At 29.9% G+C, this 23,967-nt stretch overlaps 1 protein-coding gene across 2 annotated transcripts in view; it reads left to right on the forward strand.

The window, feature by feature from the left end:
- Window positions 1-23,967, forward strand: part of LOC113377141 — a 642,509-nt gene that overhangs the window by 538,173 nt on the left and 80,369 nt on the right. Inside the window, exon 6 of one of the 2 annotated variants that reach the window (XM_026617353.1) lies at window positions 20,892-20,942. Coding sequence is in view for 1 of the 2 variants with exons in the window: in XM_026617351.1 (XP_026473136.1) it covers window positions 21,795-21,803 (9 nt within the window). In the remaining variant the exon portion in view is untranslated. Of the gene's footprint in view, window positions 1-20,891; window positions 20,943-21,652; window positions 21,804-23,967 lie in introns of those variants that run through there. The other variant, XM_026617351.1, reaches the window with a different exon arrangement.

Here is a 23,967-nt window from a genome sequence, read left to right on the forward strand (position 1 = left end):
TAATGAATAAAATATTTCGCATTCCTAGCAATGGTTCTCGTGTCACTATAATATAGTTTGTTTGTTAATATTGACAAAACGCGTAATGGCGTATTACGGGTAATAATTAGGGTCCCGGTCTGCACCGTTGGCACGGTACGGCTCCTGATGTCGTCGGAGTATGAGGTTTCGTGGCAGTACATTTCATAGTTCCGCATTTAGTGTTTCTATGGTTACTTATAACACGCAAACAATTCAGCCGACAACGTAACATCGCATAGCTCGATTATAACAACACTAGGTAGGTAGATCGATGCGGGATGCCGAAGAACGTATAATTCACGGTAAATTCTACCAGAGGTAAGAAAATCACGCTAATCACGCACTTGCCATCGTCACTAATATTCGAGCTGTAAGACTTTAGTTTCCTGGTTGATAGATCGAGATTTGTATTTTCTATAGTGTTGAATTTGTTGCGCATTTTGCTTTTTACCTCACATTAACTACTATATTTTTTTTATTCTATTAAACAATTAGTTTACGTCCCATTGTACTCATATTAGCATCGAGAGTTTATATTTTTATATAGCAATCCGAACTTCTTCAAGTTCTATAAGCTTGTTGTGATGACTTCTTAACGACGCGGCTTTATAGATCGCTATCCAACGGTTGGTCAATCTTGGTTGGTATCAAATATGGGACGTTTGATTCAAATCCCATAGCTCTAACCACCAACAAACGGACGAGCGCATTGATGGGCATTTGTATCATGAATTTGTTTAGTACGTTTCCTGTACTAAATTTTGAATCGCGCTTTTGGAATTGTGGGAGCATTATCTTCCTTGTTTTTAAGCATCGTTTTCCCCAAAATTAAATCTAAATGTATTTTCTGATAGAGTAAATTTAAAATTATTTATTTTTGTTTCAACTCTATTATCAAATGCATCTTCCTTCAATTGAGAATTGAATTTAAAATCACTTGTGCTGGATATATTTTATTTATTCTTAAATATAATTTGTTGAGTAACTTTTAATAATTTTCTTTAAATGTGAGATTCATAATCTGTCGTTTCATTATTGTAGGTTGAGAATTATTTTTCAAAACATTCAAGGCTTTTATCGATTCTTTAGTGCGAGCAGGATTTAACTTATTTTAAAGTATTATTACAAAAATGAAGTATATTTTCATGTAAAGGTACGAGTACCCACTCAGCAATTCGGATTCTACGATAATGAAAATGATGATTTCTAAGTTTTGTGTCTAATTTGGCAAAAAACGACTATTACGTTATTAATAACTGAATAGTGCATCGTGACACTGTTCAGTATGCCATATTATCCCTATCTCATAAAATAAATGATATACTTGTGTTAAGACGATTCGAAATTGAAATTAAGTCAAAATGCTAAATCCTCTGTAATATATTTTTTCCCAAAATTCTGCTAAAAGTTTTTCTCCAAATATTGTCTAAATTAAAAATTGAGTTTATTTTACGGACCTTGCGTATTTGTATAAGTTTCGTTATTATTACTCAATATTTTTAATAATCCATTACGAAACAACAATCTAACAGGCCAAAACATTATTGACGTTTTGTTTTACACAATTGGATATTTAGCTCTAATCGCTCTGGGCAGTTTAGAAACTTAATTGCAATGAAAAGTCGAAGTATGAAATGTAAGTCGTGTAATAATTGTGTGTTAATAGATTTTTTAATAACAGTACGTTTCAATTGCGAAGTAGTAATATAACTTTAGGAATAAAGTAATAAATTATGTTTTATCGATATATTGTGTATATATTTTATCCACGTTGTGCCATCCCTGCTGCTGTTCAGGATTACGTACTCGTCTTTTTAAAAGGCCTGCGTGTAGAAATAAAAAGGTAGCATCGCGTAATTACTGGAACAGTTGGGCAAAAACTTAGGCCATGCCGCCCTCGGGCTCGGTAGACCTTCGGCGCGCATAAACAGCCGACCAGCAGATGATAGTCGAAGACACCTGCTTTCATCGGCATGTCCTGCATTGTGCGTGGTGCCCGAACATTTAAACAGAGGCGTTGAAAACTATTATTAAAAAACGATATCGAAGGAACAGATAGCGAACATAGACAATAAATACGAGTGCTAAGCAATAAATGCGAACGGACGCAGAGCAATTAATTTACTAGATAGAAATCATTTTTTTCAGCTTTTTATATACTTTGATCTACGTAATAATTTTGGGGTGTACATATCACTATAGTCTCAACTTAACTCTTACTTTTTATTATCAATTCGAAATTAGCTATTTTTGTCTCTATTTAGTGGTTAGAGCTATGGGCTTGAAATTAGAAGTTTCAAGTTCGATACCAGCATTGAGCAGCCTGATGTCAAATAGATGTGACATCGGTTTTCACTTGAAAATATAGATCGCTGTATGTTTCCAAGTGAAAATAGTCCTTACCGGCATTGCTGCACTCAATAAAAAGTCATCACTATTAGAGTTAATCTAATAATAATAAAATAAGAGCTATGGGCTTCAAATTAGAAGTTCCAGATTCGATACCAGTATTGAGCAGCTTGATGTCAAAAATTAGTGATAAGGGTTTTCTCTTGGAATATAGATTGCAAAATGTTTCCAAGTGAAAATAGCTCTTATACGACGTCGCTATATAAATAAAAAATCCATATGTATTACAGAAATTATAATAAAATTCACATAAAAATGAGATAAAAGAGTGAGTTGCGACCTATAACAACCGACAAAATTGTTCAGTAATATTATCAAAATATTTTATAGAATTCATGAGTTCAGATTGATGCTCAAATAAAATAAAAACATACCATACGAATAGTTTTAAAAATGCTGTATAATTTTTTTTGTTCCAAATGATAATCATTGCTGTTTCTGGAGTAGTATGATAAAAACCATATAAAGATGCGTATATATTCAAAGAAAGAAGAAAAATCATAAAATCCAAGTTGGTCAATTTTCACATATTTCTAGTTCAAGTTACTCTTCTTGAACACTCGTTGTCTTTTTTCTTGTCCATCAGACACCCGTCTATTTTCATTCAGTGTTTCATTATGTTGATCAATATTGTATGAACATTCTACATACTGCTCACCAAACAAAGCGTCGTTATTCTCACCGTGTAATTGTTTACTACACCCTACTTTTCTTCTGAACGTCATGAAAACTAATTTCATTTGATAATCACTGTCATAAAAAACCGTTAAAACTATTTTCGACGTACGCCCTTTCGACTCATGATGAATAAAATCTTTTCATAATTAATGATACACGTTTATAGGGTTGATTGATATATACGAGTATAATTGGAGATGGAAATAGATATAGGTGAATCTTATGAAGAGATTGATATGTGTTGGATTTTTTTTACTTTTATGAATGAAAATTTTCTTGGTTTTCAACATAAATACATATGTATCGATTAAATCGTACAATGTTGGAAATCTAATTTCTAACTCTTGTGCGAGCTGTCATTCCGTCAGTCAGTTATTGGTCGTAATCGTTCATCTGTAATATTCATGAAGCCAATTTTCGAAAAGTTTATTTAATGTACGCCCACGCCGACGAAAAAGCCAATTTAGGGAATAATGACGCAGGTAAATGTGAAGGTTTTTATTATTCACTATATTTAAATAAATTATATTCATTAATTCGTATTTATAGTGAAAAATAATGATACAACAAATTCGTACACTGGAGATTCCAAATTAACATGCTTGATGGAACAAAATAAGATCTCAATAGTAGCATAATTAATAACATTTCCAAAAATAATGTTGAATTGATTTAGAAATTTTGTTTACTATAAATACGAATTTAGTAGATTATTCCAAATTATCATGAAACGAAATAAGTTAGGTGTAAGTGGCATTTTGTTTTAAGATAAATTACCTGAGCTTTCTGATACGTGTAAATAATCGACTTAATCATTAAGGGTTTAGATAAAAAATTTAACTGTTATTTTTTTTCGAAAATAAAGGTTTTGCTTTCACCTTCCAACTAATCAATGCAATTTTCTATTGATATATTTCTAATAAATTTATGATATATGTGATTGAATTAATTCTACTTCACAAATACGCACTTGTATATCCAAAAAGCTCATTATGACACTTTTAGTAGGAATATAAGATTTTAGGATGTTTGTTTAGAAGTTAGACTCTATCGTCATATTGAATTTCATTAATAAATCCAAAACTATTTTTTTTAATTCAATTACGAAGAAACGAAATCTTTACCAAATCTAATCAGCAACAAGATTCCCAACTGATATATTTCAAAGGATTGAGGATTTTTTGCGAAAACGTGGACGAAAAGTTTTGCACTTTCCTGCTAATTCTAAGAAAATGGCTGGACAGATTGTCTCAAAAAACTAATAAACGCGAGTCCTTCACGAATTTCATCGATTGGCTTTTTAGCCCTTTGCACTCGGATGCCTCAGGCAGCATAAGACGTAATACTTTTGCAATTTACAAACGGTAATGGTTAAATTTTGTAATACGGTCATACTTTGGCTCATATACACATACATACTTTTACCCGTTCAGATCTTAAACAATTTATAATAACTTGAAACCTAAATTTAGCACAAATTAGATTTTCTGGCTAAAACTTTAACTTCACCTTCGAGAAGTCAAAGTGTCATGCTAAAATTTATATTTTGATGTTGATTTTATAAAAAAAATTATTATTAAATTTTCGTAAGATAATGAATTTTTAATGAAATCATCGATAGTTTTATCCCACTAATTCATGTATTTCGTATAAAATTGTAATTAGTCGTATGTCTCATTTACCATTGCCATACCTTTTTTTTCAAGTTATAAAAAATAGCGTGTCAGATTCGAATCAATAAATAATTAGCGGAAAATGCGGTAAATCTACCATTGACGTGTTAAAGTGAGGTCGCACTCTCGACCGATAATAAATGTCGACGAATGCCACACGGATAAATTACTCTAATGACATAGGTCTGACCAAGCATTCGGTTTTCTAAGACAACTTTTCTTGTTAGTTCAGAACTTAAGAAAAAACTACACCTGAAGTAGAAACAAACACTGTAATTCCATATAATGATACCAAGTCAACCTCAATTGTACATATATGATTCGATGTGGTCTACCAACCCTCTATGCCCGATTCCTCCAAGAGATCTTTTTAGTATGTAGTAATAATTAATGTATTACTGTGCTATTAATTAATTTGAGTCGACTTCTTTTATAACACGATCGTAATTGTAAAGCCATTAAAAACAAATCAGCATTTATAAATTTATATTGATTATTATTTCTATACCAGTACGATACAATAAAATTGAAATTTCTATAATTCTTCTCCACAGCTAAAAGAAACTTCAGTATTATTCGCTATTTTTGCTCAATGGCAATATATCAATTCGCACTTCTTGCAATCAATTGTGGTCTTTGTTACAATAGTCAATTCTTGAAATGAAGAGAGCAATAAAATTGATGTTGAGAAACTTCTTAGTTTGGTTTTTGATGGCATCGATACTGTTGTTAGTAGTTTAATGGACTAATTATAATTATGACAATATATTAATAAAATACTGACAGTATATTAATAAAATTACTAACATCTGTTTGCTAAGAGTGGGGGATGTTGACCAAAGATTTGATTTTTCTGATGATGTGATATTCTCAATATTGATATTTTATAGATTAGAAAAATGAACTTTTCGAAATGTATCTATTTTTCATATACCTACATATTTTTCACTTTATTCAAAATAAATCATTGGAGAGAGCAATGGGGCTAATTGAGCCAGAGCACAATATATTGTTTAGTAATTGGATCTTCATCAATATGAATCCGTCCAAGTAATTTATTGCTGTTAAGATCTAGTTACTGCAAATTTACTGAGAAATACAAATTGTATCTATTATTATCTTTCTTATCTATATGTTGTCATATCATTAATTTTTTTTTTATTACAAAAAAATTGTGCGCAAAATCTCACAACACCTATCATAAATTTTATTCCAAGTATTTTTAACTCGTTTCGCTCGTTTGTTGCACATTTATATGATTCAGTTGTAAAATACTGCGAATGGCGTCTTTGCAATCAGAAAAGTGCAGTAAACTTGTCATATACAGTAAGAACATTATTACTTAAACCTCCAAGCATGCACAACATTGTGGAATTAAGAATTAACCTCTTGTAAAATCTGCAATTTACTATTTAACAAATAGCAGTACTGGTAGTATCAATGTTTAGATAAATCAGATTTAGACAAAAAATAGTATGGGTTATCAATCATTGTTAATAAAAGTTTAAGTTGATCAGTGGGAAGTGGGAAGTTAAAAAAATTGAGAAAAGTATTTTATGCAATGATCAACCTGTAAAGTATTTTTAGGAGCAGGGGGAGGTTTGACAAAAAATCACGAAATATCACGTCGAGGAGGAAGGGGTATAGTAAGATATCACGTGTATTTATTTTTACAATTTTACGCATATTGATATTTGTTGTGAGAATTGACGTATTTTATTCTAATTATTTAATTTTGTTCTGTGTGAAGGCTAACGGTCACTACATACCCCCATTTTTCGTGTTTTCTAGTCAAAGAATAAAAATCTTATGATGAATGCTCCAGCTGAGAGCATCGGTGTGCCCCAGCCAAAAGGGTGGATAATTAGTGATTTTTTTGCAATATTTAAGAATATTCAAATACAAATGTGCAGACATTCCAGAGTGTGGAGGAGATGGTTACATGTGTGTTCAATGCTAGTTATTTTGAAATGTCCGGTACTAGGTGCCACTTTGTGAAATCATATTTTTTATACCAAAGTTTGATTGATAGTATTAATTATTGTTTAGCAAAGATTGCGTTTTTGTTAATGTAGTTTGATTTCTAACTTTGTTATCTAACAAGTCATAATTTAATCAACATTTCGTAAAATATTTTTTGATTTATTTATAAAAAACCTTATGTGTCCGTCACTCGGGGACTTTCCCCTAATTTTGAATATCACCACGTATTACCAAGGAAAAGTCAAAAATCCTTAAAAAATCGATCACGTAATTAATGGATACTCCCTTATAGCTTCCAATAGTACTTGCCACGTACTAATCCTATTAATTGCAAAGGATAATGTTTGTATGAAATTCTTAGAAGTCATCAAAGAGAAACGACGACGTAGAGAAACGAAAAAAGTCACATCAGTTCAATCAGTCAGTAAATTATAAGAAATTGAAAATAAATACAGTTTTCCAGAATGAAAAGTGCCATTTTGACGACAGTAACTTCTGCGTAACGTTACTGATTTTCCTTCAGAATTGACATAACCCTTCAAACTATACGTGAACTTTATTACCCTCAGTGATTTGTGATGCACTGCATGCTCCAGCAACTTTTTACATGAATGCACAATAAATTCTGCTCTGTCACTTAACCCAGCGTTGTGCATTGTCGTCACAACATCAATATTGTAACAATGTACGCTTGATTGATTATTCGCAAAATGTAACCACAGCCTTGCAAGTCAACAATTACGCTTTATAAAAGGCAATAAACGATTTTCCAATATTGTAGTCATGTGAAAAACAGCACGTGAAGTGTTTTCTTCGGCAGAGTCAGCGTTATTTCGTCGATTCAAAACTTTTGGTACCGGCGCCGGCTAGGAATGGTAAAGTTGTACCGGGCCGTACTATGCCCTTGCAAACCGCGACAGAGAAACTAATAAAAGATAGCGCCGAAAAGCGACATAGAAAAAATATACTGATTTTCTGTGATAACGGAAGAATTACATAAGGATTACACCGAGATTCTAATATAAACTCGAATAAAACTATTGATGCCTCCATATTTTTGCTAGCCCACGTTCTTAACCATCGTGACAGAAATCTTTGGAAAAATGATCACTAAACAGGTTCATCATAGGCAGTATTCAAAGTAGAGCAGAAGTTGGGAATTTAGTCAATTATCCTGGGGGCCTCCAATAATCACGTGAGGCTTTTAGGTCGAAATCACGAAATATCACGTGGGGGAAGGAGGGGTCATGTGGGGGAATCAGGGGGTAAGATATCACAATTAATATATTACGTGTATTTAGTTTTTACCTGAATTAAAAAAAAATCCAAACTTTTTCATAAAATTCAAAAATTTTACGATTTTTTTTTTTGTAACTGTGGGAGTTTGGCAGGACGCGTCAAATTTAGTAAGCGGCGGAAAAAATAAAATTTGAGTTGGGTTTTGTTTGACTGGATGTTTTTGCAATGAGAAATATTATACAAATAAATTTATAAAATTTATCATTGAATTAAAGGCTAAAAATTATATTTATCGGCAATTTTACTAATTCCCGATATAACTAAAAATACACGTGATTTTTGATGACGGAGGGGGGGGGGTAATTTTGAATATTACCACGAATCAACAATGGTGAGGGGAGTCAAAAAATCCATAAAAAATCGATTAAGTGTATATGGACGCCCCCTTATTAACATGTAGTACAAAAATCGCAGGGCATTAGTTATAATTTTTATAACTTTTATATTTATCTTAAACAATAACGCGTTGAAAGCAATATTTCTTACTAAGATTTTTTTTAAGTGTAACGTATGCATAAACATTTATTAAATTAATTTTTCAAAGCTAACTGGATATTATAAATGTCAGTATCGTAGATTCTGAATAACAATAAAAATCGAAGATTCGACACATTAGAATGAACATAAGGTTATAAAAAATAACCTCGATAAAACGCGTGCGGCGTATAAAAGTATGACTTATGCTAGGGCAGAAGTTGTCACGTGAAATTATACTTGTAATTGCATGAAACCCAAAAAATATTCAACCAACCAACAATATATATGAGTATTTCGTGTCCATGCACCAGTTTCCTCTAATAGTTCAGTCATTCTTACCCAATTTAAGCTTAATTTAACATAGATATGTAGTTAAAGCAAAATTACATTAGAGTATCTATGAGAACCTTTCCATAAAAAATCGATCCCCCCATCCTGGTGTTCAGGAAATGTACTAAATTTGACTCACAAATTTTTTTATTTTACCATTTGGTTGAGATATTACTGGAAATATGCAATATTGACCTCACGTTTTCGCGTAACCGTAAATGACCATACAAAATGAATGTAGTTGTATTGACAGTGGTCTAGACCTAAATTATATTATTTGTAATAAATAATGTTAAATAATGTTTTTTTTTAAACCAACAACGATTTCGTAAGCGTCGAGTTCTTCATCGTAATTTAAATTTTATTTTATAAAAAAAATTTGAAAGTATTATAGAGATAGAAGCCAGATTCCTATTTATTGTATATCTATCTAACACAGAGCAGTTTTTGGTACTTACATATTTAAATATCGTCTTAACTAGCTTTTAATATTTATTTGTGATAATAATGTACTTAAATTAATTACAATTTAAGTATATTTTCATCGTATTTAATTTTTGACTAAATTTCATTCTTACATTGAAAGTGTAATTCATGAGTGATCTTGAGTATAAATATAAAACATCTATGATCAGGTTCGCAGTAATATTATCACATTTTATAGATCAAATAGTAAACCCAACATTTTCAGCCTTATTGATTTACTTTTGAATAAAATTACTCTAATGAAAATAAAAAAATCCACCTTGGTGATTACCATTTTCAGATTGTCAAAATTCCTAATTATAGTCAGACACGCGATATACAATCCGATGCCATAAAAATTCATAACGCACCTAAGTTATTCTTGGATATTGTCGTTTAAGATTGATCTATGGCATTAATCATATTTACGTAACTTTAAAAATAGAAAGAGATATTCTTGTATAAATTTATTAGATATCTTATGTTAATTTATTATAGTAAGATGTGCAATTTTCAAGTTTTGCATAAAAAGCCTCAAATGAAAATCTGCTCCCTAATTGTTTTGGCATTAATTAGTTAAAATAGTGAAATTAGTGAAACAAGCCAGGTGCTAGTGATGCATGACATCGTGCCTTGAGGCAAATTGCTGGAACTTTCCCTACCAAAAATTAAATATTTTTAAAAAAGCTCTGAAATATGTTGAAAACTTTGAAAAAAATTAGAATTTTGAAGTTTTTGAAAAAAATTTACTGTTTTGAAAAATTCGAATTTGTTTTTTATATTTTGGAAACTTTCAAAATTTTGAACTTTTTTCAAAGCAATCGCGCTTTAACTGTGTAGAGACAAAATATTGAAGCGCGTAAGCGCCGCGTAACAGTCTAACGAGTGAGAATTGGTGCGAAAAATATAAACAAAATTTGTACTTTTTATTAAAATATCTGATAATTCGATGTGCATGTTTATCATTTTTGACCTCCAAATGGCAATTTTTTACTTTTATTGTTTCTCCGAAATCGCTAAACCTGCCTTTACAAAAATTTGATTAGTTATTCATTTTGTCAATACAAATAAAATATTTTCTGAATAATTTGAATCGGACGCTCCGTTATCACAAAAACTGAATTATTATTTTTGTTACTTCTTGCCGTGATTTCTCGAAACGGCGGAACCTGCCTTAGCCAAAAACTAATCAACACCTCGCCTTATCAATACGAACCGAATGTTTTTTGAATTTTTTTAAAATCGATTGAATCGTGTTCTCGAAATCATCGACCAAAATGTGTATCCGCACACACACACATACATACACACACACATATATACACACACATGCGTCCATTTTTTCTGGAGTATGCCAAAATGTGCAGAAACCTTTGAAACGTAAATAAAATTAAAAATTATCTTTTTCGATTTTTTGCGATTACTATAACTTACCCTACAGAAAGTTAAAAATGTCGTTTAAAAAACAGCAGCCTTTTTGAAAAAATTAATTAAGCAAGAAGAAAACAATGGTTTCGACGAAGAACTAGAAAAACTAAATCATTGGTGTTTGTAATTAGGTTTTTGGTCACTATTACTGAAATTATGGATGATTTGTTGAAAATGTTTGAATTTACAGAAGTTCGAAAGCAAGACGAGGTTTATTCATGATTTATCGACTTATCGACAACAAATTGATAATTTAGTTTAAGATGTTCCCATTTAACGCTGTTTCGCTTAACTATTTACTTCAATGAAACGTAGCCCAGCGTTAATCGGGGTATTACTGTATATAATTTTTGATTAATCAAACTAAATATTTTATTCGATTTACTATCCCAGTTCGTTTAAAAGATTCAATGTCACGCACATCAATGTCAATACGTTTATCGTGTCACAGTGCGATCACAATATAACAATAGCGGACTAACATTAGCATTACATAACGAACTAAAAGCAATAATCATCTAATCCCTCTAATGAAATTTAAATCAGCAAGCCGTCTCGTATAACATAATTTATTTTGTTTTTCTCCAAGTAAAAATACAATAATTATCAACAATTAGCCATGAATTATGCGTTTCCTGGTGCTTGAACGAAAGAATCGAGTCAGACGTGTATTTTTTTTATTGATGGGAAGTTTTATGAATGGCAACTGCGATATACTATTCTTGTGTGGCTTTAGAAGACATAGTTAGTATAGTTAAAGTTAAAAATTAATCAAATATATGCTACAATTGTGATTGATTATGGTGTAATTAGGGAGAAGTTGAATCTGAGAAACTTACCATGTCTAGTCTATGAAATGAGTTATACCTGAGACGAAAAGCATAAGATTCTACTATAAATATTGAAAAAGTACAGGTATGATATTTATTAAGCAAAAATTGAGTTTATTGATGAGAGAAGCATGTTCCACATTTCCTAAGTCAAGATTATTTCGATGGACTTTATGGTTTTGAAGTTTATACTAAAAAGCAAGAAACAAAGAATTTAAGTGGAAAAAACAGAGCTTTATGTTTCATTAGTCTGCCATAAAAATATACTATAATTTTCTTAACCAATTATTTGAGGTAATGCTTTAGGTAAATTCAGGCATACTAGATGGTTTATTCGGTAATATAGATTAACGTAAATAGAACAAGAGATGGATTAAATTGTATTTTTATTGAGATCATATATATATATATATATATATATATATATATATATATATATATATAATGTATGATACATTGCTGCTGCTGCGTATGTGAGATTTATATATCAAATAAAATTGTACAATCACTTTTACTTTTAGATTAATAATGATCGTTATTAAATATTTTGCAATATTTATTGCAAAATCAAGTTCGATTCAAATATTTCAACCATGATTTTGCAAATTAAAAATTAAAAATTAATTTTATAAATTTTAACTTCGAGTTCAATGAAAAGAAATATTTTGTATATAATTCCAAGATATTGTACTTTTCTGTCAACTTTTTTGAAATAGATTTGATATTAGAATTTATTGCTATAAAACATTTACATTTTTAACTAAGCGTTTGTTTTTCTTATTACCTATCAGATAGTGGTTTCAACTAGTATTTCATTCGATTGTTTACAAAAACAGTATTTTAAAATAGAATAACTGGTGTATTACAGCAGAATTATAAAGATACTGACTTTAATTATTGTAAATAATTGAGGGAAAAACCTTATTTGCGAGCTAATAAAAACAAGTCAATATTGTCGTGTAGTTAGAGATGCAGTCGGTGTTTATTTAAAAAAATAATATTTAGAAATTTAATCATATATTTTGCCCGCCCTAAAGGTGAAAAAGTCATGTAAAAATGGGAAGGAGTCTAGTAAGTTTTGTCTGAATTTTTTTTTAAAAAAAAGAAAAATTACTATTTTTTCGTAAATTTGAAAAATCTCTTGTTGAAAAAATTTACGTAACTAAAAATGCACATGGTGTTTTGTGGACTAGGGGCTGTAGTTTTAAATATAACAACGTATCACCAAGGTGGAGGGGGGCCCAAAAATCCCTAAGAAGTCTATCACGTTATTAATGAACGCCCTCTTATTTGAAATGTTTTATGTTTTCTTGGGAGACTAATAATATAACATAGGTATGTTATCCGAATTGATTCAGAAACCGTTGTTCAATATAGAACACAATGTATTCAACAATGAAATCGAATGACACCAAAACATAATAAAAATTAACACTCTTTAATATAAATCGGTCAAAGAGATTTGCACGTGTAAGATTTGTTTTCACATGCAGTTAACACAATAGCTGTAACAATAGCATTTGCCGTGAACGGGATGCCTATTATCAATTTACGCGCCAACATGAATGTTCCAACTATTAATTGTCACATATCGGCGAATGGAAAAATCGATGCTTGAAAACCGTTAATAGTTCGATTGAAACAAAAACTGCATATGGTAACAGATAGAAATTTAAAAGCCACCCGAATTTCCTAACAGAAGGTTGTAATAGATATTACAAAAAAAAATCATTCATTTGATCTGATCAACATTAATTCTTGATGAGAAGTAAATATACATCTTAACTTCTATTAATTAATAAAATACATTTCTTTTTTAACTTCTCGTAGAGTAAGTTATGGTAATGGGTTGAAAATCGAAAATAAAATTTTTTGCATATCTTCACGTTTCAAAGGTTTTTGAACATTTTGGCATACCTCAGAATGAAAAAGAATGTGTCTGTGTGTGTGGAGACAATTTTTCGTCGATTTGAAAAATTCAAAAAGCAATCGATTCCTATTATGGAGAGATGTGCTGATTAGTTTTTGGCAAAGGCAGGTCCAGCCCTTACAGAGATACGGAACAAAGAGTGCAGAAAATAGAAACCGAGTTTTTGAAAGAATGGAGTATCCGATTTGAATGATCCAAAAAATATTTTGCTTGTGTTGGCAAACCAATTGTTTTTGGAAAAAAAAATATTAAGAAAATTTTTTTTGTATATCGAAAATAATTCAGGTTTTAATTTTAATTCTGGCTAAAGTTCTAAAGCTCACTTATATACTGTAAATAAATAAATTTAACTTTGTAATTCAGTTTATATAATTCTTATAAATATTAGAAACTGTTGCAGTATTTATAATAATCTATTTGAAAACATTTAATATTCCTCGATCATTTCGTTACGGTACGGGAAGTTCCAGCAATTTGCCTTAAGGCACAATGCCCCACTAGTTTTTTTTGTAATTTATCTGTCGAATAGAAAATCAACAATTGCCATGCATTTCCGACTTTAATAAAAATATTTTACAGGATCTTTATATTTCCATACTTTGTGTCAACATAAATGGATATGAACAATTTGGAGAACAAGTATAAAATAGATTAATAACAATAAATGTAAAGTATATCATTTGGCAAAGAGATAAAGTTAGAATCTCTATTCTTTGAATATATAGATTTTGCCTGAAATGTGTGGTCAAAATAATCTATATGGTCAAAAAAAATTGTAGTCACTTCTTGATTTATATTTATTAATAGTTTTAGTTCTATATGCTAGTACTGATGATATAATTTAGATTTATTCTCTTAATGTAGTTTATGTTTACTCTATATATATATATATATATATATATATATATATATATATATATATATATATATATATATATATATATATAGTTTATATCCACTGATGATGACATTAAATTAGATGTTGAAACATATGAAACAAGATGCCTTAATATCCTTTTTTTGCTTGATGTTACGACTTCCAAGATTTTTTTATATACTTCAGCATCCAAATTAACTCTCCTTACACACACACACACACACACACACATATATATATATATATATATATATATATATATATATATATATTCTATACATATATACATATAGAAATAGAGAAATAAACAATATAATTATTTATTTGTACTACTATCGACAATACACAAATATCATTCAGGAGGAGACAATCTTTAAAATAAAAAAATTAATTAAGAATGAAATCATTGTCAAAAAAAAAATTCTAAAAATAAGAAATGAAAATGTATATAAACATATACGTCCAAAATAATGTTTTGTTAAATTAAGCCGCAAAAAATTATGCGTCATACATTATAACATGAGTAAAAAAAATGAATTATTCATTTAACAACGCTAAAGTATTCATTACAATGTTCATGAACTGTATATTTGTATTTATTCATATATCACTTTTGCACAGAAACATACATATATGTATATATACACGTTTTATATTATTATTAATATATTATATAGGTGTGTGTTTAAATACATACATGTATATACATATGTGCATATATATGTATATATATACATATATGTGTATATATATATATATATATATATATATACTGATGCATGTAAATATAAACTTTGCATTATGCAGCAAACATGTACGCACAACCACACGTTGAAATATACACAACCCTGAACTTATTTTATATAATCTAAAATTTGTTTAAAAAAATGAGAATAATTATATTGTTCAACAGCAAAGATAATAAATATTTCATAATTACACAGTTTAATATCACCTGTTGTAAACCAATTCTTATCTGTAGTCATTGAAAAGAGAATTGAAATCTGGCTGATCTATGCACGACTTCATGACTTTCAAAATATCACACAGTTTTATCGGTATATATAAATATATATATATATATATATATATATATATATTGTTTATACAAGACTTGCCGAAAACGAACCGTTCTCATTGAACCCAACACTGTAAATGAGGGTAACACTTGCTGCTTGCTGTCAGGTGGCAACACTGATATCGCGTCATTCGTGACTTAGCTGCATCACGGTAACAATGTGTATATACGCTTACGTCATGCCCGTGTTTCCGCATGCGGACTTCCTCTAAAACGAATTTCAGATTACGAATCAGAACCAAAAATTATGTAATTAATACCTTCAATGAAACTAGTGGTGTATGGCATGGTGCCTTAAGGCAAATCGCTGTAACTACACGTACCAAAAATTAATTTTTTTTTTCAAAAAAGATTAATTTTTTTCAACCTTTTTGAGAAATTCTAATTTTTTTTAAAAAAACGTTTTTTTTGGAAAAAAAAACTTTTGGATTTTTTTTTATTATCTTGGAAATTTTGAACTTTTTTCAAAGCAATCGCACTGCTTTAGCTGCATAGAGTCAAACTATCGAAGCGCGTAAGCGCCGCGTCGCCATCTTACGGATAAACGATGTTACGAAACCCATAGAAATGTAAACAAAATGGATACACATTATTAAAATCTCTGTAAATATGTGATAATTTGATGTGCATATGTCCATTAAACAATTTTGACCACCAAATGGCATTTTGTCAACTTATTTTCATTGAGAGTCCATAACCGCTGGACCTGCCTTCCCAAATCAGTTCTTCATCTTGTCAATACAAGTAAAATGTTTTTTGAATTATTAAAATCGGACGCTCCATTCTCTTAAAAACTGTGTTACCGTTTTTGGCACTTTTTTCCCCGTATCTTCGTAACGGCTAGACCTGCCTCTGCCGAAAACTAATCAGCACGTCTCCTTATCAATACGAATCGAATACTTTTTGAATTATTGAAATCGGTTCATCCCTGTTCCCGAAATCGTCGATGAAAAATTGTATCCACACACACACACACTCGCACACCCACACACATACATACATCCATTTTTCTCAAGGTATGCCAAAGTGTTCAGAAACCTTTGAAACGTAAAGATATATAAAAAAAATTATTTTCGATTTTTCTGCGATTACTATAACTTACTCTACGGAAAGTTAATTATACGAAACTAGTTCAATCATTGATGTAAGGATCCTTTAATTTTAATTTTGATTTATTTATAGACAAATAATAATAATAATAATAAAGATTAGTCTGACCGAAGGCAAGTCCATGGTATGAGGGCACCACAAAATCAATGATTTAAAATAATGTATCAAGGAACCTGAGGAAATTATCAAGAAATAAAAAATTATGCCAAAATTCCCGGAAAACTCTATATTAAAATTTCTTTCTCCTTCAGACTTATAATATGTCTGACATGACCCATGTAGAACTTCTCAGCGTCAGACACATACGACTGACATGACAATTAACATGTTAATAATCACATATTTATAGTTAATTTGAACATACTTAGTGTTATTACTCCAAATATAACAGCAAGAAGTAACTTTTGAAATGGTCTATTCCTAAAATTGGTCTATTATCAAAATGGATATGAATTTGTAAATCCCTAGCTCGAACAAATGACAAACATGGCTGACTAGCCAGGAGTTAGCAATCGATTAAGTCTCCCACAAGGCAAACACACCTACAGGGTGTATTATTACATCGAGCGAGGGTTTCCATCCCTCTGTCTTTTTTTACTAGAGAGTGGTGAAAGAATACCTTCAAGTTCGATGACTAATCATAGGTTACGTGTACGCGTTACCCCCGATTAAGAATGCATTTGAGCAGGGCTTCTTAACCTTATTCAGGATTTGAACTTTACTCGAAGAGGAAACTGAGAATAAAAAAAAATACAAAACCAATGAAAAGTATACAAGTCCTATTGGTATGAGTAAATGATCCATATTTTTAGGTTCTTGTATTTATAATCTTGAAGCATATGTCCACACAGTTTAGTAATAATCAGTCTATTATCAATGCATTTTTTTAATGACGTTGAATTGCCTCAAACATGCTTATTTCTTGAAATTTCACATTTTTTACTAATTCAAAATATCAGGTTTCAAAATCATATGAGAAGTCAATAGACTCAATACTCATTAAATTTTGTTCTATTGTCTGGCACATTTGAATACGTAATTGTTATAAAAATGCATTCTGGACAGACATCACGTAACACAATATAACATTATAAATCATATGATGTACAATTATGATATAACTGGCATATTATAGGATATGGTTAGGAAAACATGCCACAAACCAGGGATTTATATATTTCTTTTAATTTCAAGTCACATATGCAATTGTACAAGTTCTTTACGAGGCAAATTGTACAATATATATGTATAGTGATGTTCCGACTTGAAAATATATGGCAAATTATATTTAAAATCTTTACTTTGTAGAGTATCGACTAGTTTCTTTGTCTTAGCTTCAATTTTTCCAAATATAGGCTTGATTCGAGTTGATTCGAATCATGCGAGTAAATCGAATGAATCGATTCAATTCGAATCATGCGAACAATTCGAATGGGTCGATTCATTTCGAATCATGCGAGTAACTCGAATGGGTCGATTCATTTCGAATCATGCGAGTAACTCGAATGAGTCGATTCAATTGATGCGAGTGACTCGAATGAGTCAGTTCAATTCGAATCATGCTAGTAAATCGAATGAGTCGATTCAATTCGAATCACGCGAGTAAATCGAATGAGTCGATTCAATTCGAATCACGCGAGTAACTCGAATGAGTCGATTCAATTCGAATCATGCGAGTTACTCGAATGAGTCGATTCAATTCGAATCATGCGAGTAACTCGAATAAGTCGATTCAATTCGAATCATGCGAGTAACTCGAATGAGTCGATTCAATTCGAATCATGCGAGTAACTCGAATGAGTCGATTCAATTCGAATCATGCGAGTAACTCGAATGATTAGATTGAATTTGGGTGGCTTGCATAATTTAATTCATTTTTTATATTCAAATTTATTAAAATTAATTATTTTTATGTTTAATAAAATGTATGTTCATACATATAGTATCAGAGTAAATATTTCTCGGCTTGATACAAGTTGATTTGAATCAAGTAAATCGTGATTCTAGTCAATTTCTTAAGGGCTTGATTTAAATGATTCGGATCGAGTTGTCATATTACTATACGAACATATTTACATTATGTTCATTATTCATGATCCAATTTTCTATTTAGTTTTCTAAATTTTGGGAGATGTATTTTTGTATGTATGTTTTTGTAAAATATTTTATTAAGGATAGAAAAAGTAGCCACACATGAAGTAACTGCATGAAAATTTTTTATACAAAATTCATAAAAAAAATTTAAACCCCAAAAAATTAACTTAAATAACCACCATAAATAATTCGATTTCAATTCTATTATCGTTCTTGGTTGCAACATTTCTCATCAGAATTTTTCCAAGAATTTCTATGTATGTAGCAACAATATTTTTCGAAAGTAGTACGAACAATAAATAAAATTCATTACATTAATAAATTAGAGCTATTTATTAAATCGTCAATTCAAGTGACTTGTATAGTTCCGATAATTATTTTATTGTGCCCCGCAGCAATAATCGTAATTGGGTGCCAGTGTGTAATTAACGCCCTTGCGATATGTGGCACGTATCGATCGAGCTGTCATAATGGAAAAATCTTGTCGCAAGCGAGTAATTTATTTTTGGATATATATATATATATATATATATATATATACCTCATATTTTTTGTGGCAATCGTGGAAATTATCAAGGTGCTTATTAATAACTTGTCGCGAGGAAATTCACACGCGTGAGTTCTGTGCGTCCTGCAGGATCGTGTTCATTTATATGTATATGACTATAATTTAGTCACTATGTGATACATTTTAAATGAACAATATTTTTGTTCCACACATATAAACCCCCAACAATATATTTTTTTTTAAATATAGGAGCTCTAACAAGATGAAATAAAGAAATTGCACAAAGAACACTGTAGAAATGTTTGTTGCATTTAATATTAAGAAAAGTTAAAATCCTAATTATTTTTAACCAATTTTTAACTAATTAATTAGCAATTGCGCATGTCACTCTAATACATATCAAAACAATTATAAGTGCGAAAATATCATCTTGGCAATATCAACACACTGCATTTTTTTGCACTACTTATATAATGTGAATATTACAAATGTTTAGAAACTAAAGTTTGTCTCATCTTCACTGTATATATAAATTATTATTATTTTATATTCATTAAATTTGATTACAATTATTTAGATTTACACTGAAGATGAGACAAACCTCAGCCTTGGATCATTTGTAACATTTATACTATCTAAAAATAGTGCAAGAAAGAGTGTAGTGTACTCATATTTTTCAGATTATATATATATATATATATATATATATATGTATATATATATATATATATATATTTATTTATATATATATAGAAAGGTAGAATGGGGCTTAGAAAGGTGCACTATCTCTATCTCAATAACAAGAAAAATATAGATTTTTTAGTGATACTATTTTAAAGTAGAAGGCAAAAGATGTGTAACCAGTCATAACCTTGATTCATACGACGTCGCTATCAGGATAAACAGAAATGTATCAACATTCATACCAAAAGTATTTTTTTCGTTGGTATTTTTTTGGTTTTGAGCTATTGCAATTTGAAGGATGAATTTTAGGTCATTTTTAAAGTGTCGTAAAAGAAAGCAATGAATGTTTTCACTATCCATTTTTTACCACTTGTTCATTAATATTATTAAAATACAAAACAAAAATTAAAAAATTAAAAAGTTGAAAATTGGAAAAATTGGCAACTCAGTCTTGACATGATTTCAGCCCTCCTAGCCATCGGAAATGCAAAAAATAAAAAGATTATTAATCTACAATGATGTCGTAATCGCCCGAATTAGCGATGAGTAAAAAAATTTTTTTTACAAATTGACGACTGTTTGAAAAAAAAGTTTTTGAGTTTCTCGAATTTTTTAAAAATAGTAAAAGTTGGAATTTGGGGATAATCCTAGTTCGGGCTATAGATAGGTCCATAAACAAGACTCTCTGAACATTTCAAATGAATCGGTCGATTAAAACTCGAGAAATCGTGTCAACAGTACTGAAAAAGTCTGTTCTGAGAAAAACGCATTTAAAGTTTTTTGCGTGAAGCCAAACCAGTATGGAGACCGAGTCAGTAAAATGCCTATATCTCTGAAAATAATTCCAATTTTCAAAAACCTTCTCGTACCCATATTTTTATATAGTTAAACCTTTAAAATATGAAATAAAAAAAAAATATTTTTTTGAATTTCTACACTAGAATACCCCCTTAGATCAACATGATATACATATACAAATTTATTTGGATTTTAATAGATTGTCATTTATATTTTCAGATTACTCTAATCTAGTGGCGAGTGGATTCATTATCCTGCACGTATATACAGGTATGTATCATTTATATTTTTTTTAGTCAAGGAAGTGAGCGACATTTCTAGTAAATTCATACATATATATATATATATATATATATATATATATATGTATGTATGTATGTATTTATGTGTAAGTATAGGCGTCGTCCGCATGTCCGTCCCAAGGTTTACCGGAAACTTGTCCCTCCGCCGTCATTTCCCGCGTTCCGTCACGGTGCCGCGATTCTTCTGCCATTTCAACCGTTTTATATCGAATAATAAGTCTGTTTGTATTGTTTCATCAACACGACGTACGACGTTTGTGCTGTTGTACTGCTTACTTTGTCGCGACAACTGCTGCTGAAAATATTAACCCGAGCACCTGCTTCGCGCTTATCTCGCTCTTTCACTGCATTCGCTAATGACTCTTTCTCTTTGCGTAGACACAGGTAAACATTGTGTCTTACTTGTTTAAAGCACTAATTTTATACACGGATATATATAAATATATATATATATATTAGGGTGGTCCTTAACATGGACATTTTCGAATTTCCTTGCTCACATATAGAAATAGCATGGAAAAAATGTTGAAAATTTAAAAAAAAAATACTTACGTGGACTTACATAAAAACGCGGTATAAACCGATGGATTCAAATATTATAATATAATCATAGAACAAATGTTTTTTGTACTGTTTCAGTGTTGCGTACGCCTCAGCAGAGGGTCTACTGTACTCAACGTTATCGCTCGAATTGTTCGTAAGTCGTTGGTCTAGATAAGATCCAACTAATTTTACGATTCACTTCACAAATTCCCAAAAATATAGTTTTTGGCTATAAATTGAAACTTTTAATATACCCTATGTCCTAAATGGGATCTATATGCTCACGGTGAGTAAATTTCAATTTTAAATCGGTTCAGTATTTTAGGCGTCCATCTCGGACGTTAGGTGTGACACTAAATTTATAAATATATATATTTATATAGTATATTTATAAAAAAAAATTCGAAAATTTAAAATTGTTCTTTAGGTAAACTTAGCGACAAATGAATTAAAAGTGACAATTCGTGTCATCTTTTATTGAAAATTCGACGCTCTGCAAAACAGGCTTTTTATAATTTGTTTTGTAGAGCGTCGAATTTTGAATAAAACTCATTCATTTGTTCGCTAAGTTATATCTAAAAAAAAACATTTTTAAAATTTTTGAAAATTTTCCCATTCTATTTAAATACAAAACTTTGATTGAATTGCGCACTATCTAAAAAACAATATTAAGAGCTAAACTCATAGAGGATTTTTTTATCAATTTAGAAGCATTTAAGCCCCTGGCAGCAAAAAAATTCAAAAAGGTTCATTGTAAGGACCACCCTTATATATATATATATATATATATATATTGGGTGGTGTTTAATATGAATATTTTCTAATTTCTTTGTTCATAGGTTTCTTATGGAAATAACGTGGGAAAAATTTAATTTGTTTTTTTAGAATTTCATATCTAAAAAAATTGAAATTTCAAAACCAACAATTTAAGACCATTGAAGTTTAAAAAAATCGCTGTCACATACAAAATTCAATCGAACATTGTATTTCTGTTAAACCAATGTATCTTGTTAAATTAATTATTATCAAAGTTTTGTTTATAAAACGCGCGATGAATTCTTATCACAATTATCAATTGAGGAATTTATACTACATATAAACAAATGCATGGGCGATTTTTAATAATCAAGTTAATAACACCATATATGTTTGCTTTCTGCATTTAAAAATTAATTTCTATAAATAGGAGAATTATTATTTCTGGAAGTGCCAAGAATTCATAACTTTTGTTTATGGATTGAGTAGAACCAGAAAAATTTATAATAATCGTTAATGAATACTTATCATGTTTTAATAATTATAGAAAATTATTACTCAAACAGATACAAAATACAGTCTAACAAATAATTGTAAAAGTAAAATGAAATATGGGTAAGATAAGTTGGCGTTTTAATTTTTTGTTGAATGTAAAGAATTTTAGAATGTTACAATATTTTCATATAATTTCAAAAACATTTTGTTTCTGCACTTAACGTTACTAAATAACAAAATAATTACGAAATGATTTATATAAATGCAACATATAATTATAAATAAAAAACGTTATCTTTGATCGTTAAAAATCTAAATGAATATTTCTAGACAGAAAACAATATTTCTTTTGAGTCCAATAGTTTCTGAATTCATTAAATAAGAAAATAAATATATCTTATAGAAATAGATTTCATTTCTGATTGTTTATTTACAATAATAATAATAAAATATAAATAAATAAATATGTAACTCTATAGCTTTTGTAAGCTTATGCCTAAAACATCGATATTTTCTAAATAAGCATTGATAATTTGGGAATCATTCAAAGCGGTTGACTGAAATCTCGAATGGTCAATATGTTTAGTCTGGAATAAACAAATATGTATTATTTATTTTGGTAATTTGACACCTTCAGTGCCAATTCTCCAATAAAATAAAAATGTTAAGGTAACCCTATGTTACGGGTCTATCTTCGTATGAATTGGTAGTATGATCTGTCAGAAAGCTATGTATTTGCTGTGAGATCAAGCGTTTTACACATAAAACCTAAGTTCGCGTATCAACGAAACATCAGAAAGATGCACTTGTAACAAAAAATTTATTTGATTTTTGTGCGTTTGGTAGGTTAGGATTTATGTGTGAAACGCCTGATCGCAAATACATAGGTTTTTGATAGTTTTTACTACCAATTCATACCACGATAAACTCGTAACAAAGTGTTACCATAACATATCTATTTTATCAGAGAATTGGCCTCTCAGTATATTACATAAGTGTACATAATGTTTCCAAGCTCGACTTGTCTATTCATTTCCTAAGCAGTGTTAGTATTTTCTTATTTTTCCGGATGCGAACTATGACGAAGACTGACATACCGCTAAATTCCTATATTGTACCTAAAATGATTTATGCCTCGTATTTTGTACCGGCTCATGATTTTCCGATATAAATCATTTTCTGGTAATTAAACTGTCAAA

This window comes from Ctenocephalides felis, unplaced genomic scaffold, assembly GCF_003426905.1.
Source record: "Ctenocephalides felis isolate EL2017-DRISC unplaced genomic scaffold, ASM342690v1 CF-g0.4_SCAFFOLD_01886, whole genome shotgun sequence".
NCBI lineage: Eukaryota > Metazoa > Arthropoda > Insecta > Siphonaptera > Pulicidae > Ctenocephalides > Ctenocephalides felis.